This window comes from Canis lupus, chromosome 7 (genome assembly GCF_048164855.1).
Source record: "Canis lupus baileyi chromosome 7, mCanLup2.hap1, whole genome shotgun sequence".
NCBI lineage: Eukaryota > Metazoa > Chordata > Mammalia > Carnivora > Canidae > Canis > Canis lupus.
The window spans coordinates 35,795,689-35,815,221 of record NC_132844.1 but is presented as its reverse complement, the minus strand read 5'-3'; the positions used below and the strand labels follow the sequence as shown (position 1 = coordinate 35,815,221).

General features: G+C 36.7%; 1 protein-coding gene across 3 annotated transcripts in view; it reads right to left on the bottom strand.

Moving 5' to 3' along the window:
* COL12A1 (collagen type XII alpha 1 chain) overlaps positions 1–19,533 on the bottom strand; it is a 116,261-nt gene that overhangs the window by 27,905 nt on the left and 68,823 nt on the right. For all 3 annotated transcript variants that reach the window (XM_072832326.1, XM_072832325.1, XM_072832327.1), the window contains 17 exons: positions 18,771–18,913; positions 17,572–17,701; positions 16,768–16,910; positions 14,923–15,052; positions 12,951–13,070; positions 11,681–11,827; positions 10,838–10,954; positions 10,463–10,609; positions 9,867–9,941; positions 7,836–7,975; positions 6,370–6,493; positions 6,051–6,194; positions 4,396–4,560; positions 3,065–3,103; positions 2,829–2,967; positions 578–720; positions 182–291 (listed from right to left, as the gene is read on the bottom strand). In XM_072832326.1, the coding sequence (XP_072688427.1) occupies positions 182–291; positions 578–720; positions 2,829–2,967; positions 3,065–3,103; positions 4,396–4,560; positions 6,051–6,194; positions 6,370–6,493; positions 7,836–7,975; positions 9,867–9,941; positions 10,463–10,609; positions 10,838–10,954; positions 11,681–11,827; positions 12,951–13,070; positions 14,923–15,052; positions 16,768–16,910; positions 17,572–17,701; positions 18,771–18,913 (2,156 nt within the window). The remainder of the gene's footprint in view (positions 1–181; positions 292–577; positions 721–2,828; positions 2,968–3,064; positions 3,104–4,395; positions 4,561–6,050; positions 6,195–6,369; positions 6,494–7,835; positions 7,976–9,866; positions 9,942–10,462; positions 10,610–10,837; positions 10,955–11,680; positions 11,828–12,950; positions 13,071–14,922; positions 15,053–16,767; positions 16,911–17,571; positions 17,702–18,770; positions 18,914–19,533) is intronic.

Here is a 19,533-nt window from a genome sequence, read left to right as displayed (position 1 = left end):
ATTAGAATTATTGTTTTATTTTAAATATCTTGAAATTAATCAAATTCTCTAAAATAAGATTGTTTTTAAAAGACAGCTATGTTTCTACCAATTTAACATGACATTTTAACAAATAACAAATTGGTTTAAATTTTGAAGTCATATTTTTTCTATAAATAACCAGATAATTTTATGTTTTTACCTTGTGAAAACTTCCATAGAATAATGTCTTCACTTCATCTGTGTCAAATGTAACAGTTTGCACCTCACCTCTTATATCCTTGTTAAAGAATGACAATGTCTTGCTAGAAGCTGTAACCAACACATAATTGTTACTAAATCACAAGCATGGTATGCTTTATGTTGAAAGTATTAACAAATAATTCTTGTTAGAGAGATTTCTAAAATAGTCAATCATTTAGGTTGAGATAAAATGTAATTAGGATATTTACTGATATATTTTTAAAATTTTAAACACAAAAGTATATATCAAGTAAATATATATGTATATAGTCAGAAGGTTATTAAAAAGAAGTAAAGAGAAAACATAATCAAAAATATGTATGCATGTGCCTTAAAATAAGATAACAATCCTTACGATCTGCAATCACTCCAACTTGTGGTTTGTAGTCCCTATCTGTGATTTGCCAAATTGCAAAAGGGTCAGTGGGAGTTTCTGGGAGAAGTCTGAACAATAATATAATCGTGTATGAAGAAGGGAGTCCATTTGGATGTAGATCCCTGTTGGATAAAACATAATTGATTAATTAATTAATTAATAAGGACTTCTCACCAGAAATAGAGAATATTTTAAATCTTTGTACAATAATCTCATTATCAGTAGTATTAGAATCCATTCATAATAATCTGGCTGCATATGAGAAGAGAAAAAATTTGGGAAACATCAAAAGAACAAACACGAGATATCCATTATGTAAGTCCTTAACAGATTATTTACAATCTGCTAAGGGCACAAAAGTCTGAGAAATTGCCCAATGGTCTTTCATCCCATACTGTTAATAACTGTTAATATCCTAATTTTTTCTAAACACAAAGATGATTATAAAATTACATAATTTTATAGAGTGATAAACATTGTATCTATGAATGTAATTTAAAGAGAATGAATCTTACTAAATATACTTCATTTCCAATGTCAGGGGTATGAAATCATAAGTCATATGGTTTAAGGTTTTAATTTCTCCTTCCCTACTTCTAATAGTTTTTACACTTCCAAATTCCTCCCCTGAAATCAAATAAATCACATAATCTCCAGAAGCTTACATGTTCCCCCAAAATAAAACCAGTAATAAATGTTAAGGCCATGTACATGTGCAATCGTTTAGTGATGATAAAGGATGTGATTCAATTAAAAGGAAGTGTTTCTTGGCTCTGAGACTATTAGACTAAAAATGTGATCCCGTGTGTTCTTCCCGAGTTGAGTCAGTCATTGTTTTGGGGGAACCTTTGAAGCAGGATTAATGGTTTGCTGTCTGAGACCATTTAACAATACTTCATTCCTGAAGGTAGCGAAAAGGCTTTAATTATCAACTCTTGGACAGAAAAGAAGTTATTCCTCCACAAATTTTGACAGAAGGCACAGAATGTCTCTTGAGGTTTCACTTCTTGGTAGCACACCACTAGTGCATCTGGAATACAATGCTGCCCTGCTTCTTGCAACATATGTCTGGGCAAGCTGATGTGATGCCTTTTGTACTTGCAAAAACCTACTATTTTCATAATATTCCATGTTAAAAATGATATCTCCTCCATATTAATTCATCTCTCGCCCAGTCCGTTTCCCTCTTTCCTCAGTTAATGAGTGCTTATGAAAAAAAATTTAATTGTACCCATGCTTTTCTTTTAGCTTCTTTCAGCCACAAGTTCTGACTCTTAAGAACACAATAGGCTGTCATAAGTTAAAATGTAGGAATTCTATCTGGTGGTGACTGGAAGTTAAACACTGGGAATTAAGGTTCACTGACAAACCTAAAGCTGCGAACCAACATGGTTAACCATAAAAGAGTTAGGAACTTACAATGTGGTCAAACTACAACAGTATGATCTGTGCTTTCTTAAAAGAAATTAGCTTTGGTTTCAGTCTGGATTTTCCATCAGCTTTCCCAGAGCATTTCAAATTTCAGACATCATTTTCTGACCCTGCCCTAAGTTTCTAAAGGCTTTATTTCTTCTTGTTCTTTTTTCTCTATAAGCTGCCAAACACATATTTTCAACAGTAAAGTGTTTTAATTCTAATGAATTCAAAAATACATATTTTAGTTATGATACCCAGGTGCAAACTTTCATGAAGTAAAATAACAACAGCTAGAGCTGCCCAACAGATTGCCAGAACATTGGCCAATAAAAACTAACCACTGCCTGTCTGATCTTGGACAAGCAAAATGGCCACAATATTTCATCTTCTGGAGATCTGAAACACTAAAAAGAATGCTGACTCTCATTCTACCCTTACTCCATTCAGTCCTTTTGCACCACAGGGAGAAATGTGCAGAATAATTCATTTCCTGTTTAAATAGCCTCCTTTAGAAGAAGCCTTAAATCTACAATCCTAGCCTTAAATACTACAAGGTCTATAATCCGTAATACTACAGAACCAAGATAAGATTCTTGGGTCTGAGAATAGCAAGGCTTGAGTCCTAGTCCCTTGTGTGACCTGATGGAGGACATTTAACCCAGCTGTATTTAAGGAAACGAAACTAAATCATCGATAGGAGACCTCTGACAATTGTAAAGTTTCTACATTTTAAGAAGTGGGCAAAAATTCTAAGAACCTCAAAAAAGTGTCAGGTCCATTATAAGAGAAGGAACCTCCTAGTTGTCACACTTACGCTGTAGGCTGGTTCACAAAAGCATTCTTCTGAAGCTTGTAAGCTGAGTAGCTGGGGAAAGACCCTGACTCCAAAGAGACTCCTGGTACAGAAGCAAAATTCTTTTCTGTCAGGTTGTATGCTTCAAGCATCTTAAAACCTTTATATAAAAAAAGGCAAATATTAAAATGAGGTCATTTTAATAATTTTATTGCTTAAATCCTGAAATAAATGTGTCCAAGGGTATAAATGCTTACCTGGTGAGGTGTAGCCATCCAAATAAATGAGAGGACAACCTGCAATGTACAGTGTTCTTTAAGTATCATCAACATGATATACAAATATTATATACACACAAGAGCCAGTCATATCTGGGTGATGGACACTGAAGGGGGCACTTGACGGGATGAGCATTGGATATTATGCTATATGTTGGCAAATTGAACTCCAATAAAAAAAATTTTTTTAAAGAAGCCAGTCATGTACATATATCAAGTAATTTTTCATTCATTTATAAAAAATAACGCCAATCTAACCTTTTATAAGTTATTCTTTGTACACTTCCTTTGTGTAGGAGAAATTCTAAGACTGACTAGTATAATCAATGTTTTCTGAAATTTCTCCAGTACTAGTGGGAATTTTGCAATGTCCTTATGAATAGCAAAGTAGAATTAAAGGATTTTAATAAAGAATTTAATAAATCAAAATAGAATTTAAAAGAATTAAATATTCAGATGTTCTTCAATAGATTAAAGAAATTTTCTCCCAAGGGATTTTAAATTTATACAAAGGCATAATTTGCCAAGTCCAACAGTACTTCCAGACCCATGTCCACCAGCACAGCTCCATTCTGAGCTTTAGCTGTAAGTTCTCAGAGTAAACCACTGATATTTGTTTACTACTGCCACCTCTAACCACAGCTCTGAGTTTTTAGTAATGTTTAATAGGGGGAAACTATAACACTTGTAAAGCATAGCCCTCCATAGGATCGGGGGTCTATACTAGCCACAAAACTGTCTCCATAATATCCCAGGAATCGGCAGAAATGGATGGAGAAGAGGATACACTGATTTGAATAATTAATCTTTGGTCCTTCACTGTATTTTAAAAGCTGAAGTCTTGGCAAAAACAAAAATCTACACTCAAAAAGGCAAATGAGAACCAAATGGAGTGCACACGCAAAAGTCAGTGTTTTCATTGCTTCCTTGAAGCACGGATGTTGACAGAACAAATACCAATTGATTACTAATAGGGAAAACCTTCATCTCACAGAAGTACTTCTATAAATGCATTTCTAAGCTGAAGATTAATTTACTCAAATGTCATAGCATTGGGATGGTGGGAAAAGGATACATTAAAACATTTCATTTCCATACAAGGAATATTACATCATCAAAGCTAAAAGCAGACCTCTGACAAACACACATTTAGCATGATATCAATAGGAACAATGATTCATCAGGTTCCCAAGTGATTTCCCAGAATCTATTTATGCACAGACTTGATCCCATATAGGACAGACAGTTGTCCACTAAGTAGTTATCTTCCAAAACAGGGAAATTCTGGATCCATTTGGACCAGGACTTACTTGAAGTAGCAGTTTCACAGACAAATGTAATGAGGTTGTCCTCAATCTTCTCAAAAGATTCAAAGTCATCAACAATGAACACGTGCCGTTCGCTTGGTTTGCTGGCAATATTGGCAAGCTCATTGTAGTCAACGTCAGCCACTCCAACTACAAAGACACTGAACCCTGCAAAGCAGTGTTAGAGAGCAAATTACAGATCCCCTGTTCCATCCTTTATTGGGTAAGCAATTCAAAATAAAATCCTTTCAGAAATGATGCTATATTTTCTTAGTAGAGTATATGCGGCAAGCCCTTTCCATTGACATAAACTCTCTTTAATAAATATGTACTTTTTCCAGGTCTTCCTGTTTTCTGGCCTAGAAAACTCAATTAATTGGGGTTCCTAAAATAAAATCCTAACAATTAAGAGAAGCACATTTTAACAGCAGAAAGACTTAATGTGGTGCAAGTTTCCTTCCAGAGATCCACAGGCCTGATATGCCCACCCATTCTACAGCTCTCTTGGGCACCATTAACATTTTAAACGTATGCAATTCAGAAACGACTCATTTAAAATTTGAGTTCTTGAAACCAATATTCTTAACAAACTCAGGCTCAAAGGCAGCACTCTGGCCAATTTTAAAATGGAATCAACAATTCCCACTGGCAATAAACTTTCATTTATTTAGGCTAATACAAATAAACAAAGACTTCACTCCAAAAGCTTAATTTGAAAGTAGAAAAAATAGACTATATAAGAAATTAGTTCTCTAATGAGATACGCATAAGGTAACTTGAACAAGTATTGATAACTCCAAACTTAAATCAGCCAAAAGCCCAAAATATGTAGGTGTCTGCTTAAAGTGTATAACATAAAGGCAAAATTTTATTTAAAAAAAAAACAGTGCAGAGAACAATCTGTATTGAGAGAAGACAATATGACTTAGCACTAATCATGACTCATACTTTGGCCAAAGAATCAGTATGTGCAGATGACAAATTCCATATAACAAAGTATTTTGTAATTTAGTGCAGTAGATCATGCACAAAATAGAATTCTCTCCAAAATATGTTAACCTTGGACTCTGCCTGGCAGTTGGGATTCAGGAGTGTAGAGGGTGTGAATGCAAGTCAACTCTACTTCCCTCTCTAGTAATCCTAGAAAATGAACCCAAAGGACAGTGTTGCCAGGAGGTTCTGGAGATATTTGATTTTCGAGGTCTACCCCCAAAGATGTCTTTCTGAGGCCTCACTACACCTCCCTTCAGCAATGTACACTGGATCTGCACTGTCAAAGGACATGCTAAAGCTAAAGTCTTCCCTATGTTTCTCCTTGCACAGGGACTCAGCATCAAAATTCAGGAAGGAAGCCTGCTCTAGGCCCACTCTATTACTGCATTCTGTAGCCTTTCAGCCACTATGGGAAAATGCAGTTTGCTCTTTTATCTACCCCAAGCCACATCTTCAACAAAGATATACACCATGTCCTTTTTGAGTGATTGCTAAACTATCCATGATTAAACATAAACTAACATTTCAGGGGTATGGAGTACAGAGTAAAACAGGAACAATAAAGCCAAATCAGAAGTTGCATCTTTTGCCATCATTCCTGAACATGCAAAATTGTTAAGAAAGGGAGTGTAATCACTAGACTTTAAACTCATGCCTGTGCTTACCTGACTGCTGGATGACCAAAGCTGCCTTCTTGACCTCATCCTGTGACCGGCCATCTGTGACCACAACCAGCACCTTGGGGACATTCTTCCTCATGCCGCTCTCCCAGGTCAAGACCTTCTCCTTGATAAATGTGAGAGCCTTGCCTAGAGAGTGTTGCATGGAACATTTTAGTATCAGTTCAGTGAAAACTACCCAAGTGTCATTAGTCACACTCAACAGACAAGAATCTGAATATGAAAATATGATAATACACTCAGTTCCACCTCAGTACAAACGCTTTGGGGAGTGAAGATCTACATACACTTTGATTAACCGTACCTGTTCTTGTGTTTCCTCCTCTGTATCTAATATTCTGGAGGGCCCCCAGGGCTTGGGCCTTGTCGTTATATGTGTTCAACTTGAACTCAGACTTGACCTCATCACTGTACTGCACAAACGAGACCTGAAAGGAAACATGATTGGTGGTGAGGTTATGATGCCTCTTTTTATATTTTAATTTCCCAGTGGCTCCTCCTGCTGTTTAATGGGGAAAAGAAGTGTCTTGGATCTCACAGACTATTATAAACTCTTTATAGCTAGTATTATAGCACTGACTACTGTCATCTCATTCAATTCTCTCATTTCTAATCTTCAGTGAAATTGTCATTACTATCAACATTGTAAAAATGCTGTGTTCCAATGGTATTGGAAAATACCTAAATCCTTTTTCTAGGATTTAGGAAGGGTTGAGTAAAGCTAGGGAAGAATGAGGTCCCAGGATTAGAAATGAGAACACACCATCTTGAACTCAAATGCTGGCTAAGCAACTGGTTCTCAGCCAACTACTTCTCACTAACTGCATCCACTCTTCATGGTAATATTAAAGCGCTACGTATGTGATAATAATCATCACTCACCACAAAATTAGTAACAGTATGATTTACTGGAAAGAGTACAGGCTTCATAGTAAGAATTCAAGGGGTTCAAATCCTGGCTCTGCCAATTAGAATCTATGTGACACAGGACAAGTTCTCCACATCTCTGGGATTTTGTTTCCATATCAGTAAAATGGAGATGATTATACTTACTTTATAGAGTTGTTTTGAGGGCTGACAATCATGTATATAAAATAGCTGGCACATAGAAGTTAATAAAATACAGTACTTATTTTTTACTTTTTATTAGAAATCTCAATTTCTAAAATGATGAAAAATGGCTTAGCTACTAACAGATTAAATTAAGACTAATTAGCTTCACTTTTTTACTTTTCTCGGGCTGGAAAAGTGTTCACAGGATTATTTGGGGATTTGAAACTTAGTACATTCTATAAAAGAAGTGATTCGCTTATGAAATTATTTGTGGCTTATGTCAAAATCTCTTATTTTCATAATCTAAGATGCCACAATGGCCAAGTATGAAATGCCACACACCCACTCCAGTCACTATTCATCACTTAGTCCTCTAACTTAACAGGGTATGACAATCACAATCCAATGTTCTGTTTCCAGAACATTAGATGACCTTTTATGGAAATGTATCATTGTCGGAAGTCTTAAGCAGGAAGTCAGAGTAGGAATGCCCCAACGTCTCCAAAAAGAGTATCATCTAGGCAAGAGAATACCTAGAGGAGGTTTATTTCTCTATTTGTCATTTACACCCAACTCCTTCACACAAGTGAAAGAAAATAGTAAATAACAGAACTCAAAACATAGTTTATACTGAAAAGCTTTTCTACTCGAAAACAAATATTCAAAGGAAATAGCAAGACACTACGAATGAATAGCCACCTATGAAACAGTACCCACCTGAATTCCAGCAGGGCTAATTTCATCAAAGGCTCCCACAGTATTGAAGATGAATTTTACAACTTTGTTAAAATTATCATCCCCGATACTCCAGGAGGCATCAGTCAAGAATACAATATCTGCCTTGGCCCCTTTGCATACTGGGGGAAAAAAACAAAGAAACCCCAACTCTCGTGAATTTTTTCATTCAAATGAAATTACAAAACTGAGAAATGTAGCCTAACACCCCACTACTCAAAGTGTAGTTCAGCAGCAGCAGCATCTCCTGGGAGATTCTTAGAAATGCAGAATCCTGGGCACTACCCCAGACCTCCTGAATCAGATTAGCAACAACAAGATACCCAGACAAATTACATGCAAAACAAAGTTTGAGAAGCACTAGTCTAACTGTCCCTCAATTTCTGCTCTAAAATTACTCCATCTAAGCTTAGATCCATAATCCAAACATATGCTCTTTCCTCATGGAACTGTTTTGAGTGGCCTCAAGTAATAGATGAGGATGAAATCAAATGAAAACTAACGATGTTCAGAATTTAAGAAAAGCCATCAAAAAAAAAAAGCCATCAGTGGATCTGGAGATTTTGTATATAATTATCAACGATTTGGTGCAAATAAGGTGTCTTTTCATTTTAAATTAGGCCACTAGAATTATACAGATGGAGGAAAGGGAAGGAATAATGTCTTTGATTTGAATTTTCACACTTGGAGGGTTAAAAATAATTAAAATTTTAGTATATAAAAACTTAACATGCGAAATAAACAGCACCAACAGTGAACTGTTATGTCAACTGTGGACTGTGGATGAAAATGATCTGTCAATATAGGCTCATGAACTGTAGGAAATGCACCACTCTGGTGCTGGATATTGATGCTGGAGCAGGCTGTGGGGTAGGTTATATACGGTACTCCATGTATTTTCAGTTCAATTTTGCTGTGAGCCCAAGACTGCTTTAAAAAGTAGAATCTATTAAGAACAAATATTTAACATTTTTAAGCCAAGTTTATTTACTGAATTTCTTTCAATAGTCTAATTTAAAGAAATCCATGATTATTTTACCTTGTAATAATACTATTTGCCCTGCATAATATTATTTTGTCCTATAAGAATACAATTTGTATCTTTAATTTTATTTCATAAGTTTAATAAAGTTGTAGCATTCTAGAACTTCTAAGACAAAAGAAAAATAATTTTAAAATCTGAAATTCTAATTAAATTTAAATTTTAAAATGTTTTTTAGGGATCCCTGGGTGGCACAGCGGTTTAGCGCCTGCCTTTGGCCCAGGGCGCGATCCTGGAGACCCGGGATCGAATCCCACGTCGGGCTCCCGGTGCATGGAGCCTGCTTCTCCCTCTGCCTGTGTCTCTGCCTCTCTTTCTCTCTCTCTCTCTCTCTCTCTGTGTGACTATCATAAATTAAAAAAAAATAATAATAAATAAAATGTTTTTTAAAAAAAGAAAAAATCTGAAATTCTTTCAGTTAAATGCTGGAAACAGAATGTGAAGAAAGACTAAAACAGTAGCTAATTATCTGATAAAACACTGAAAATTGCCCCAGATTACTGAGAGACCTGTCCCATTAGCTCAGTATATCTTTTTGCCAGTTCACTACAAGTGACAATTATGTCTCAAACTTCAGTGAATGGACATTTTTTAGCTTCGTGCAATGCAGGGCAGAAGCCAGGAATTCCAAAGCCAAAGGCCCCAGGGGTAAGTTGAAGATACAGCCAAAATGGTACACAGTGCCTTTTGAGGCTAGCACCCAGGAGACAGAAGTGCCCACCATGTGACTATGGAATACGGAGAGTATCACTAAACATTAATCTGCAAAATTGAGGAAGCAGAGTTCCAAACAAAGAACTATTGTTTATGACTGATTTCATACACGCCAAATATGCCAAAACAATTACTGGCAATCTTTTTTGTTTTTTTAATCGAAAAACTCTTCAGCAAGAAGAGTACATCAAAAACACCCTGTATTAATTGGCAATAGTGTAGAGGCTCCATAAATCCCTATCAGCAGCTGCACTTACCATCCCGGGCTGGTGGGATTGTAGGAGGGGGAGGAGGTGTGGGTGGCTCCGTAGGGGCTTCTGTTGGTTTTACAGCTAGAATTTAAAAAATGGTAATTAGAAGAATATAACCTGTGCAAATTTCATATCATGGGAAGTACATTTTAAGAGCAATTTCAGTCCTAGATATCAAATCAAGTATCATTGGCCCTCATAGATTATATTATCCAAATTTGGTATCATTACTAATCATTCAAACATGGACTACAGCTGTGAAAAGCAAAACCACGATTCAAAGGATGGATGAAAGGCCTTCAAATAGGATCAAATGAGTAAAAGTCAACAGCGTGCATATTCACCTGCTTACTGCCAGCTAGAACCGTGTCTCCCTCCTGCACCTCTTTCCTTAAAAATAACACCAACTCTGTAACAGGGCCAGCATGGACTTGCCGTAGAAAAAGGTCCTGAACCAACCACAGGCTCCTTCTTCATGAATCTGCCATCATTATAATCATTACTGTGGAGAAGTGCCTACACAGGAGACACTTACATCTCCCACACCTAGAACATTCTATCCTGAAGCTTTACAGAGACTTTCAGATTACTCAAAAACTTACTGGTATGTTCCTTGACAGAGACTCCTGGTCCCTCGAGATTTGGTGTCTGCACAAAAACGGTGACGCCATAATCAGCGTCTGGTGAAAGACCAGTGAAGCAGTGACTGGTTTCTGATCCACGCACTGTAATTTCTTGTCCTCTGGTTCCTGATTATGACAACAAAGGAAAAGGCCAGTGTTACCATCAATTATACTTAAAGATATTTTTATATATCATTTCGTAGAGAGAAGGCATCTCCTTTACTGAAGTTTAAAATGTTGCTACTATGTGCTTCAGTTCTTACTATTTTTCATTTTTTAGGTTTTTTGTTTGTTTGTTTTTGTTTTTTGTTTTGTTTTGTTTTTTTGGGTTTTTTTTTTTTTTGGCACACATACCATCTGCGGGGCTTAGTTTTAGCCTGTAGGAGGTGGCTGCCCGGTGAGCTGACCATCTAACACAGAATGTATCCCACCCAATCTGGTAGGTTTTCAGATCTGTCACATTTAAATACACTACAAAATAAAGAAAAAAAGAAATAGATTTACTTCACAAATAAAGACAAAAAAGCATACTTTTAATCATAACACAAAACTGAAACTTCCACTGTGGCTGAAAATAAAAGCCTAAATTTTTAGTATGTCTCCTTGTAAGAAACACACAGGAAAGATACATGGAAATGTAGTACAGCTAAAACAGACCCCTTTGCTATCACTAATTTTCAAGGGAAAGAAATTCCACATAGTCCCACTGGACACTACAAATAACAAAGATGTCTCATGTAAAATTTTTCTAAAGCACTATCTTCTAAGTCCTTAAATAGCAATTCGGCACTTGGTGACAACAAAATCTATCTTTGGGCTGAGTCAATAATCATGGCATTTCTGTGAAAACTTTCAATTAAGTCAATGCACTTAGGTAATATATGTTTTAAGATCCTTTATCAAAGAAACTACACAGCATTCCAAAACTAATTTTACAGATAATTCATGGATAAAATCACACTTTTTATCTTTCAAAATTCAAACTATATTTTATGAGAAATAAAAATATCACATATATTTTTGTATACTCAGTTATATTACTTATATGTTTGTTTGGCTGAACAAGAAGAAAGAGCCACTTACTTAATGCTGAGGAAACATGCAAATGTTAAGAAGAAATAAAATTAAAACTGGTTGACTGACCTGGCAATTTGTACTACACTTTTTCTTACAACCATGAAAAGATATGTGACTCACATGTAGTGCCTTGATCCGTCAGGGGGACACTGAGTCCAGAATCATACTGAGCATAAACATTTACATCATAGGTGGTGCTAGGATTGAGATTGTGTAATGTATATGATGTCATTTCTCCAACAAAAGCTTCCATGGGCTCATTGGAACCTTTAATAACAATCACAAGAGAACATAGAAATATTCCACCACTGGTCTCAAATTTTCCTTAAAATCGAGTAACTTACACTCAAATGATAGTATGAACACCACTAATTCCACGGCCTATTAATGTACTTGCTCTCTGTAGCACATGTTCCACTATATGGCGAATACAAAACTATAAGCAGAGCCTGAATTCCTCAACTCTAATTTGCAAAGTATACATAGCACAGTACCTAGAATGCAGTAGATATGTAATCAATGTTCCTTTAATGAATAAATTCAATCACACAATCAACTACCCTAAACCCTCAAGCCTCTTCTCTAAGTCCCACTTTGGCAGCATGGTGCTTTACACATAGTAGGTACCCAATTAACATTTTTCCAATTTGTTGTAGAGATGACTTAAGAATTTCTGTCTTGGTCCTCATTCCATGAGTTCAGTTACTGAAGGTCCTCAGTTGCCAACACCTTCTTCTCCTTTCAGTTATCTCTCTTAAGGCCCATGTTTCCTTTCTCTTGTCCTCTCTCCCTTATCTTTTCCTAGCTCACACCCTTTTTGGGTGCATGGAAGATACCCTGGCACATTTGATACAAAGAATATTGTTCTTCCATTTTGCTAAGCATACAGACAGAACATAGAAACAAAGATAGCAAATCAGTTAATCAAGGTGATATCCATTTAGGTGTAAATGTCAATGGGAAGTTGAAAACAAGCCTGGCAAGGAATAAACTAACAAGGAATAAACTAAAATGCATATGCCCAAAATGGAATAACACCTTGACATAATGGGAAAATATAGAAATTTATATTGAGTAAATATGCATTATTTCACAATCATAGTAATATACAGAATGTCTGGACACAGATTCCATTTGTGTAATTTTATGAGGCGGGCCAAACTTTTTAATCATGCAATTTAATGAGTCTCATCTACACCCATAGTAACAATAACACTTCAGATTATTGGCTGAGAACATTATTTCCAAGAATATTGCCTCTAGTGAGAGGGGCTTCAACGTGACAACTGAACTACCAAGAGAATCTAATAATGGGGCATGCAATAAAAAGCTCCCTCACAAACAAATAACTCTCTAATGCATTTTTATGACAATAAAGATGTTTCCTTACCCACTGGCTTATACACAATTTTATATCCAAGAACCGGAGAAGGTGAAGGATCCCAGGATACCCTGAATCTTGTATACCATTCATCAGAGATGTGTATGTTTTGAGGTGGAAGCAGTCCCACTGCAAACAAATATTGGCACAGGTTGCTGATCTTTCATTGACACCAAGGAGAGCACAGAATTCTGTGAGTATACTGATAGTGTGGTCCCATGAGAACAATTTAATAAAATCCTAAAATGCCCTCATCCAGAAAATAATTTAAGAGTTTTGAAAAGTTCAGCAGAAAGCTTAGTGGTTTTCCAAATTCAAAGAGCAACTCAAGTTGGACTTAGGAACTGATGAATCCCAGGTTTTAAAATGCAGAATTACAGAAACTATAAGAGATCTCATACCATTTTTAGCATGTTATAGATTACAGATGGTTAGAGCCAAAAAGCAATTTAGAAACTGTCTAGTCTAACCACCTTATCACATAAAGAAGATTTGATTTGCCCAAGACCACATAGCTACTTAGTGACTAAAATGATGTTCATTCCCAGCACCCTGTTGTCCTCCCCCAGCATAACTTAGAGCAAATCTTCACGGCTCCAGAGGTACTGCCTCCACCTCCCTTCCCTGTAAACCAATGCTATTAGACAGCATGCTGAGTAATCACTGAGTTAATATATATATATATTATATATATATATAATATATATATATATGAATTCAACTTAAAAACTTTTTTGCAAAAAATAAATAAATAAATAAATAAATAAATAAATAAATAAATAAATAATAAATAAAAACTTTTTTGCAAGAGAAACTACAAAAGGCTTTGGCATATCCTGGAAATTTCAAGTCTGGTAAAGATCTTTTATGTATTATTTATATATTATATATTTTGATAAGCACAAAATTCTGAAACATGCCATTTCCCCCAGAAAAGTACCAAAATATATTCTAAAACCCAAGGGAATGTGAAAAATTAAAAGTTGTTAAATTTAAATCATCTTGAATCACTAAATTGAGTCCCCATTGACTCAGTCTTGTAGATAAAGAGTATCAGTAAATATGTAAATTCTTGGCCTGGAGAGACCGCTAAAACAACTCTCATCATGCTTTTCTCTTGAGAGCTTTCAAATGTCACCTTTCCCATATTTTGTAATGTCAAGATTGTTTAAGCACCAAAAGTTTTGGGGAACCGAATGTAGCCAGGAACCTGACATCATTTACATAAGTGGATTTTTGCAAAATGAAGTGGAAAGAGGAATGCCAGTATTGGCCAGTAACAGAACTCAGACCTATAGCCCAGCCTGACTTTCTGCTAAACCATTGGCTTTCAATCTCGGCTGTACACTAGAACATAAGTGGATCCAGGCTATATCTCAGACCAGTTCCACTAGTATCTCTGAGGGTGGTACCCCAGCATAAATACGTTTCAAAGCTCTTCAGATTATTTCAATGAGCAAAAAACTTGGAGAACTTTTGGTCTAAACAATAAGAAATTGACACCAGTGTAAGGTAGAAAGGGGCCCGAACACTGATAATTTTCTGTAAATTACTTGGTACACTAGAAAAAAATGGATAAATTTGTAAAGACAGAAGATGATTGATAATCATCTTGCTTCTTTATTTATGACTTGAGATTCTTTCAGGATAGTGGTTTTTACTGATACTACGTTGACTGAGTTAGCAACTACATCGTTTACTGATACCACACAAAACTGAACCATTATTCAGAGAATATGCAATGGTTTTCCAAAGGAGAAACAAAAATCATCTCAAGCAAAGCAAAATATGCAGATTTTTGTCCCCTTTCTCTCCTTTCAGTGGATGTTTGGAAAGTTAAAATACAAATTCTTTTCCCATATCATTTCGCCAAAATTCAAAATTCAATGTTTAATGTAAATGTTAATGCAGTATTGATATAGTATTTGGGATGCGTTGGTAAACGCAAAACTTAAAGATTATAAAAGGGAAAGATATTTACCGGTTCTTCCATTCCCTATAAGATGGCCTCCATCTCCATCTTCATAAACAGCAATAACAGTAATCTTATATGGAGTATCAGGTTGCAGGGGCTGCAGCATCACATTATTCCTTCTGCCTGGGACCGTGGTCTGTAGGGAAATTACAAATTACCGATCAGCTAGAGAGCTTCCAGATCAAAAGACAACATTGTTTTATATATTTTTATAAACAGACAACATTGTTTTATATATTTCTATAAACAGCAATGGTTTCTTAATGTTTTGTTTCTGGTGCACAATGCTCATGTCAAGGTCTACACTGCCTCTGTGTAGCACAGGAGAATGGTTTGAGAGTCAGAGAGATCTGAGCTTGAATCCTGGTCAGCCATCTACCACCTTTGTGACTTAGTGTCTCTGGAGGAAACTGTGAGGATGACAGCTAAGAACATGCCTGACACCTCGGTGCACATTACTGATTACTGCAGCATGCAGCCCTATGTTTTTCTCCATCTCCCATTTATGTGTTACATTTTCATGCATCCCTGCAAAAAAATGTGCACCATGCAAGCCACTGTGGGCCAGGCATGGTGATAGCTGCTGGGAATGCACTGGTGAGCAAACATGGACTCCGAGCCTACTCTCAGGAATAACAGCCTGGCTAATGCTACTAGGTCGAAAAGATGAAAAACAGGAAATGGGAAATACAGTCAACTACCTCCATGAAGAGGAAGTAAACCAGATAAATCTCTCAATCTCTCTTCCAACCCTATGCTTTACTTCTACAAACGATGTACCTCACTTGTGCCAGTGATTTCCAGCATAAAGTCCCCTGACTACAAATGGTGAACCGGGGGAAGAAATTATATTTTTAATGTTTTCAGAAAATGGGAGGATATTGAGTACTCATTCGTGGAAAGGCTGAATAAACTCTAAGCATGAGCTTCTTTGCTTTGGCAAACTAAATGTGGTAATATTGCTTATCTCATTTTGATGAGAAACTCTAAATGACAATTACATGTGTTTCTGATGAATAGGAAATAGGAGTTTGAATTAGAGTTTAACATATCAAGTTCAAATAGATTAAATATAACATGAGGATAACAAAGGGGGAATGATCCAAGAGGGTTTGTGACAAAATGGTTGTAAACCACAGACCTAACTGCTTTACCATCGACATTTTGTGTAACATTCTACTGACCTATCACTTCAATTAATCACTATACTTTTTAAAGAGTGGTGAGTTTTTCCATCCATAACAAATGGATATGCCTGGTGAGGGCTATTAGGAAGCTACAAGAAACCTAACTCTGATTCTGGAGAGATAGTGTGACACACAAAAAGTTTGAAGCTAATATGAGACTATGCATATTCCAATACCAAAGTGTAATGAAAAATGTTAAATTTAAAGAAAAGAAACATCAGTTAGCACTTGAATACTTAAGGGGTATCTTGTAGAGAAATTAGATTTAAAGAAAGGATAGGATTTGGATGGTCACATCTTTTGAACATTAGTTTAAGTGGCTCAGAATATTATCATGTCTCACTACGCTTAGTTCCTATGAATAGAATTAGGTGGCTTGAAATATGCATTTCATGCAATAAGACAATTTTTCAATCTGTCTTTAGAACGGAAACGACCCTAAAGACATTGATTCTCTGTAACGTGGGAGGCCACATCAGATACACCTGGATGGTCACAATATCCTGTCAGAGGATGTCATATAAAATGTGACTGTCACACAAGAATCAAGGACTCAACTGTAATCACAGTACACTCCCAAAGAAAAAAGCTAAAAAAGCTTAATTTCATCTTCCAACCAGGTAAGAGATTACAAAACGTCCAACTAGATGAGAACCGGACTCACATATTCATCAATTGGATCGCCAACAGTGGGAGAATAAATGATCCTGTATTGCTGAACTGGCCCATCGGCATGATCCCAGGCTACAGAGAGGCTGTTGGTTGTTTCCCCAAAGACTCTCATATTTCTTGGTCCACTTCGTGGCACTAAATACATCAAAACACAATAAAGTTAGTTGCCAGCCTGTGAGCATGGTGGACATGGGGGAAGCGGGAAGGGCATAAAAGAATTTTACTTGGGTCAGAATAAGGAAGTTACTTGTGGGAGTTTCACATTCGCTAGGATGTTTACTCCCTTATGGTAAAATAAACACTTCCTACGGTTTTAATGTGAAACCATAAATAGTAGAAAGTGCTACACTTTTGGAGCTACGATTACGTGCTAAATTTTCAGTGACATGGAGCTAGGTTTGAACCTAAATATACAGTCTGGGAGAGAAAGGGATTATTTTAAAGTACAATAACCACCTCCGGTTTAATGAAACCTAGAGGCCGAGCCCTCACATTTCTAAAGTGCCCAGTTGGTACAGGGCAGAAGAAGAGAAAAACCCCTCCTTACGTCTCAGGTGAGAAAATGTCTGAATGAAGATCATTCGGCAGAGATGGCAGTCATGGGCCTTTCGCCTGGAATCCAACCGTGGGGATGCCCAGGCAAAAACCCCACGCCCGGACCTACCCTCGCCTGTGCAGAGGTGGAGAAAGCTCTCACCACCTCACTCACCACCCATCTCCCACTTCTCCCTGGCTCAGAGAAGCCCTGCCAAAGGAGTTACAAGGGAATGGGGTGGAGAAAGGATTTCTGCCTCACGCGTTCGGCCCTGGCCAGGGCTGGGATTCCCCTCTCCATCCGAGTAGAGAGCTACGATGTTCACAGAGTAGGGTGTGTCGGGAATCAGCCGCTCCAGGTGCACTGTGCGCGTGTTTCCTGGCACCACAATCTGGAGGGGAAGAAATGCCAGATTCTGCTTGACAACAACTCAAATGCTTATCAAGTCTTTTATTAGTCAACATAGTGACATTTATAATAAAAAGCTGAGCCCGGACACGTCAGAAGCCAACTACTCTGCTTCCTCATGAGATCTGACAAAGTCATACTGTTAGATGCAATTTATCCTCAGAAATTCCCCCTCCAAAAAAAAGTTAGTTCATACTCACTAAGCTGATCAACATACTAAGCTATCCTTAGTAGCTTCACTTATCTCTCATTTATGTTTACTGTAAGGATTCTCAAATACAACATCCAGGGTTCATGATAGTTAGACACACATAAGAGAAGGGATCCCCCATATATGCTAGTAGGGAAGAGATATTGTGTTAAAATAGAGAACCACTCCATAAATGAGGAAGGGTAACATTGTCTGAGTAAATCCTACCACACACAGGGATACACAAATCATTTGTTTATCTTTGTTCACCACCATTGTCCATTTTTATAAAGACATAAATCAGCCTATCAATTTACTTTCCCTTAGATGTTCTGATTCTGATACTATTCTTATTCAAATGAGCAATTTCTGATTCTTACATTATCAATCTACCTATAAAATTGGATGATACTATGAATTGAAAATAAATTGGACTATTTGTAAGAGCCAGTGAAGGCAAACGTTATAGTTTCATAACGAAGACATTTCTATGTTACAACAAAGCTCATATCAACAAGGTTTATCAATAATTTGCATTTACTACTATGGTTTCTTAACTCAAATAGCTAATTTAGATTTTCCCAAAACTCACTTTTGCTAACTAACCCTATAGGTAGTATATCTGCCTTAAATCATCAGGAGCAACCATGTAAACATTATTCATTGTCATGTTTGCAGGTGGCATTATCACAGGTCAGAAACGAGACACAAACACAAGACGGTGTTCATCAGGAAAGGAAGTTTCCATGAGACTCAGGGCCACACTGACAACTGACTTATTCTGGCCCAGCAGCCATGGCAAGAGATGCAGGGGAATCTATACAATTCTTTCACTGAACTCTAAGAGGACAAAATTGCTTACAGATTCCGAAGGTCTTGTGCCAGCCACAGGAGAATACACGATCCGATACTGCTGCACAGGCCCAGGCGCAGGGTCCCAGCGGACATCTAGGCTATTTGGCGTCGGATTGTACACTTGGACATTCCTTGCCAGCCCTCTCACCACTGAGGAAAGAAAAGCCAATACATATTTTCTTAAATCTTTTTATATATGTCTAGCTTTCGTTATCACTTCCCTAGGACTTACATTCTGTAACAGGATAAAATACTGTCCTCCTTCATTTTTCTAATTATCTACACACAAAAACAGATTAAAACCCTCTAACTCCAAATTTAGTCTAAGTTAGCCAATTATGGCCTTTGTCTATATGGGAGCAAAGTTGTTGCCAATAAAAATAAGCTAGTAAAAGAAGTAGTACTGGGTTGGCCATAAAAAGGACAAGGGATAAGGGACAAGAAACTGGAAAAGAAGCTTTGGTTTTCCAACATAGATAATGGAGAGATAGAGAAAAGTAATTTTATAGTGTCTGCCTTCTAAGTGCAAACTGACAACAGTTATGAAGCCCATTTAATCCAGTCAGCTGGTTTCAATCATTCATTCTTTCATTCATTCCTTCTTCATTCAAGAAATAGCTACTGATGTGTTCTGTGATTAAAAGAAAAGGCAAAAGGAGGGAAAAATAGAAGACATATTCAGTTCTCAATTAACTGCCCCAAATGGGACTTAGAAAAATATACAAATTAAATCCACGTATTAACCCGAAAGTCTACTTGAGCCAATAACA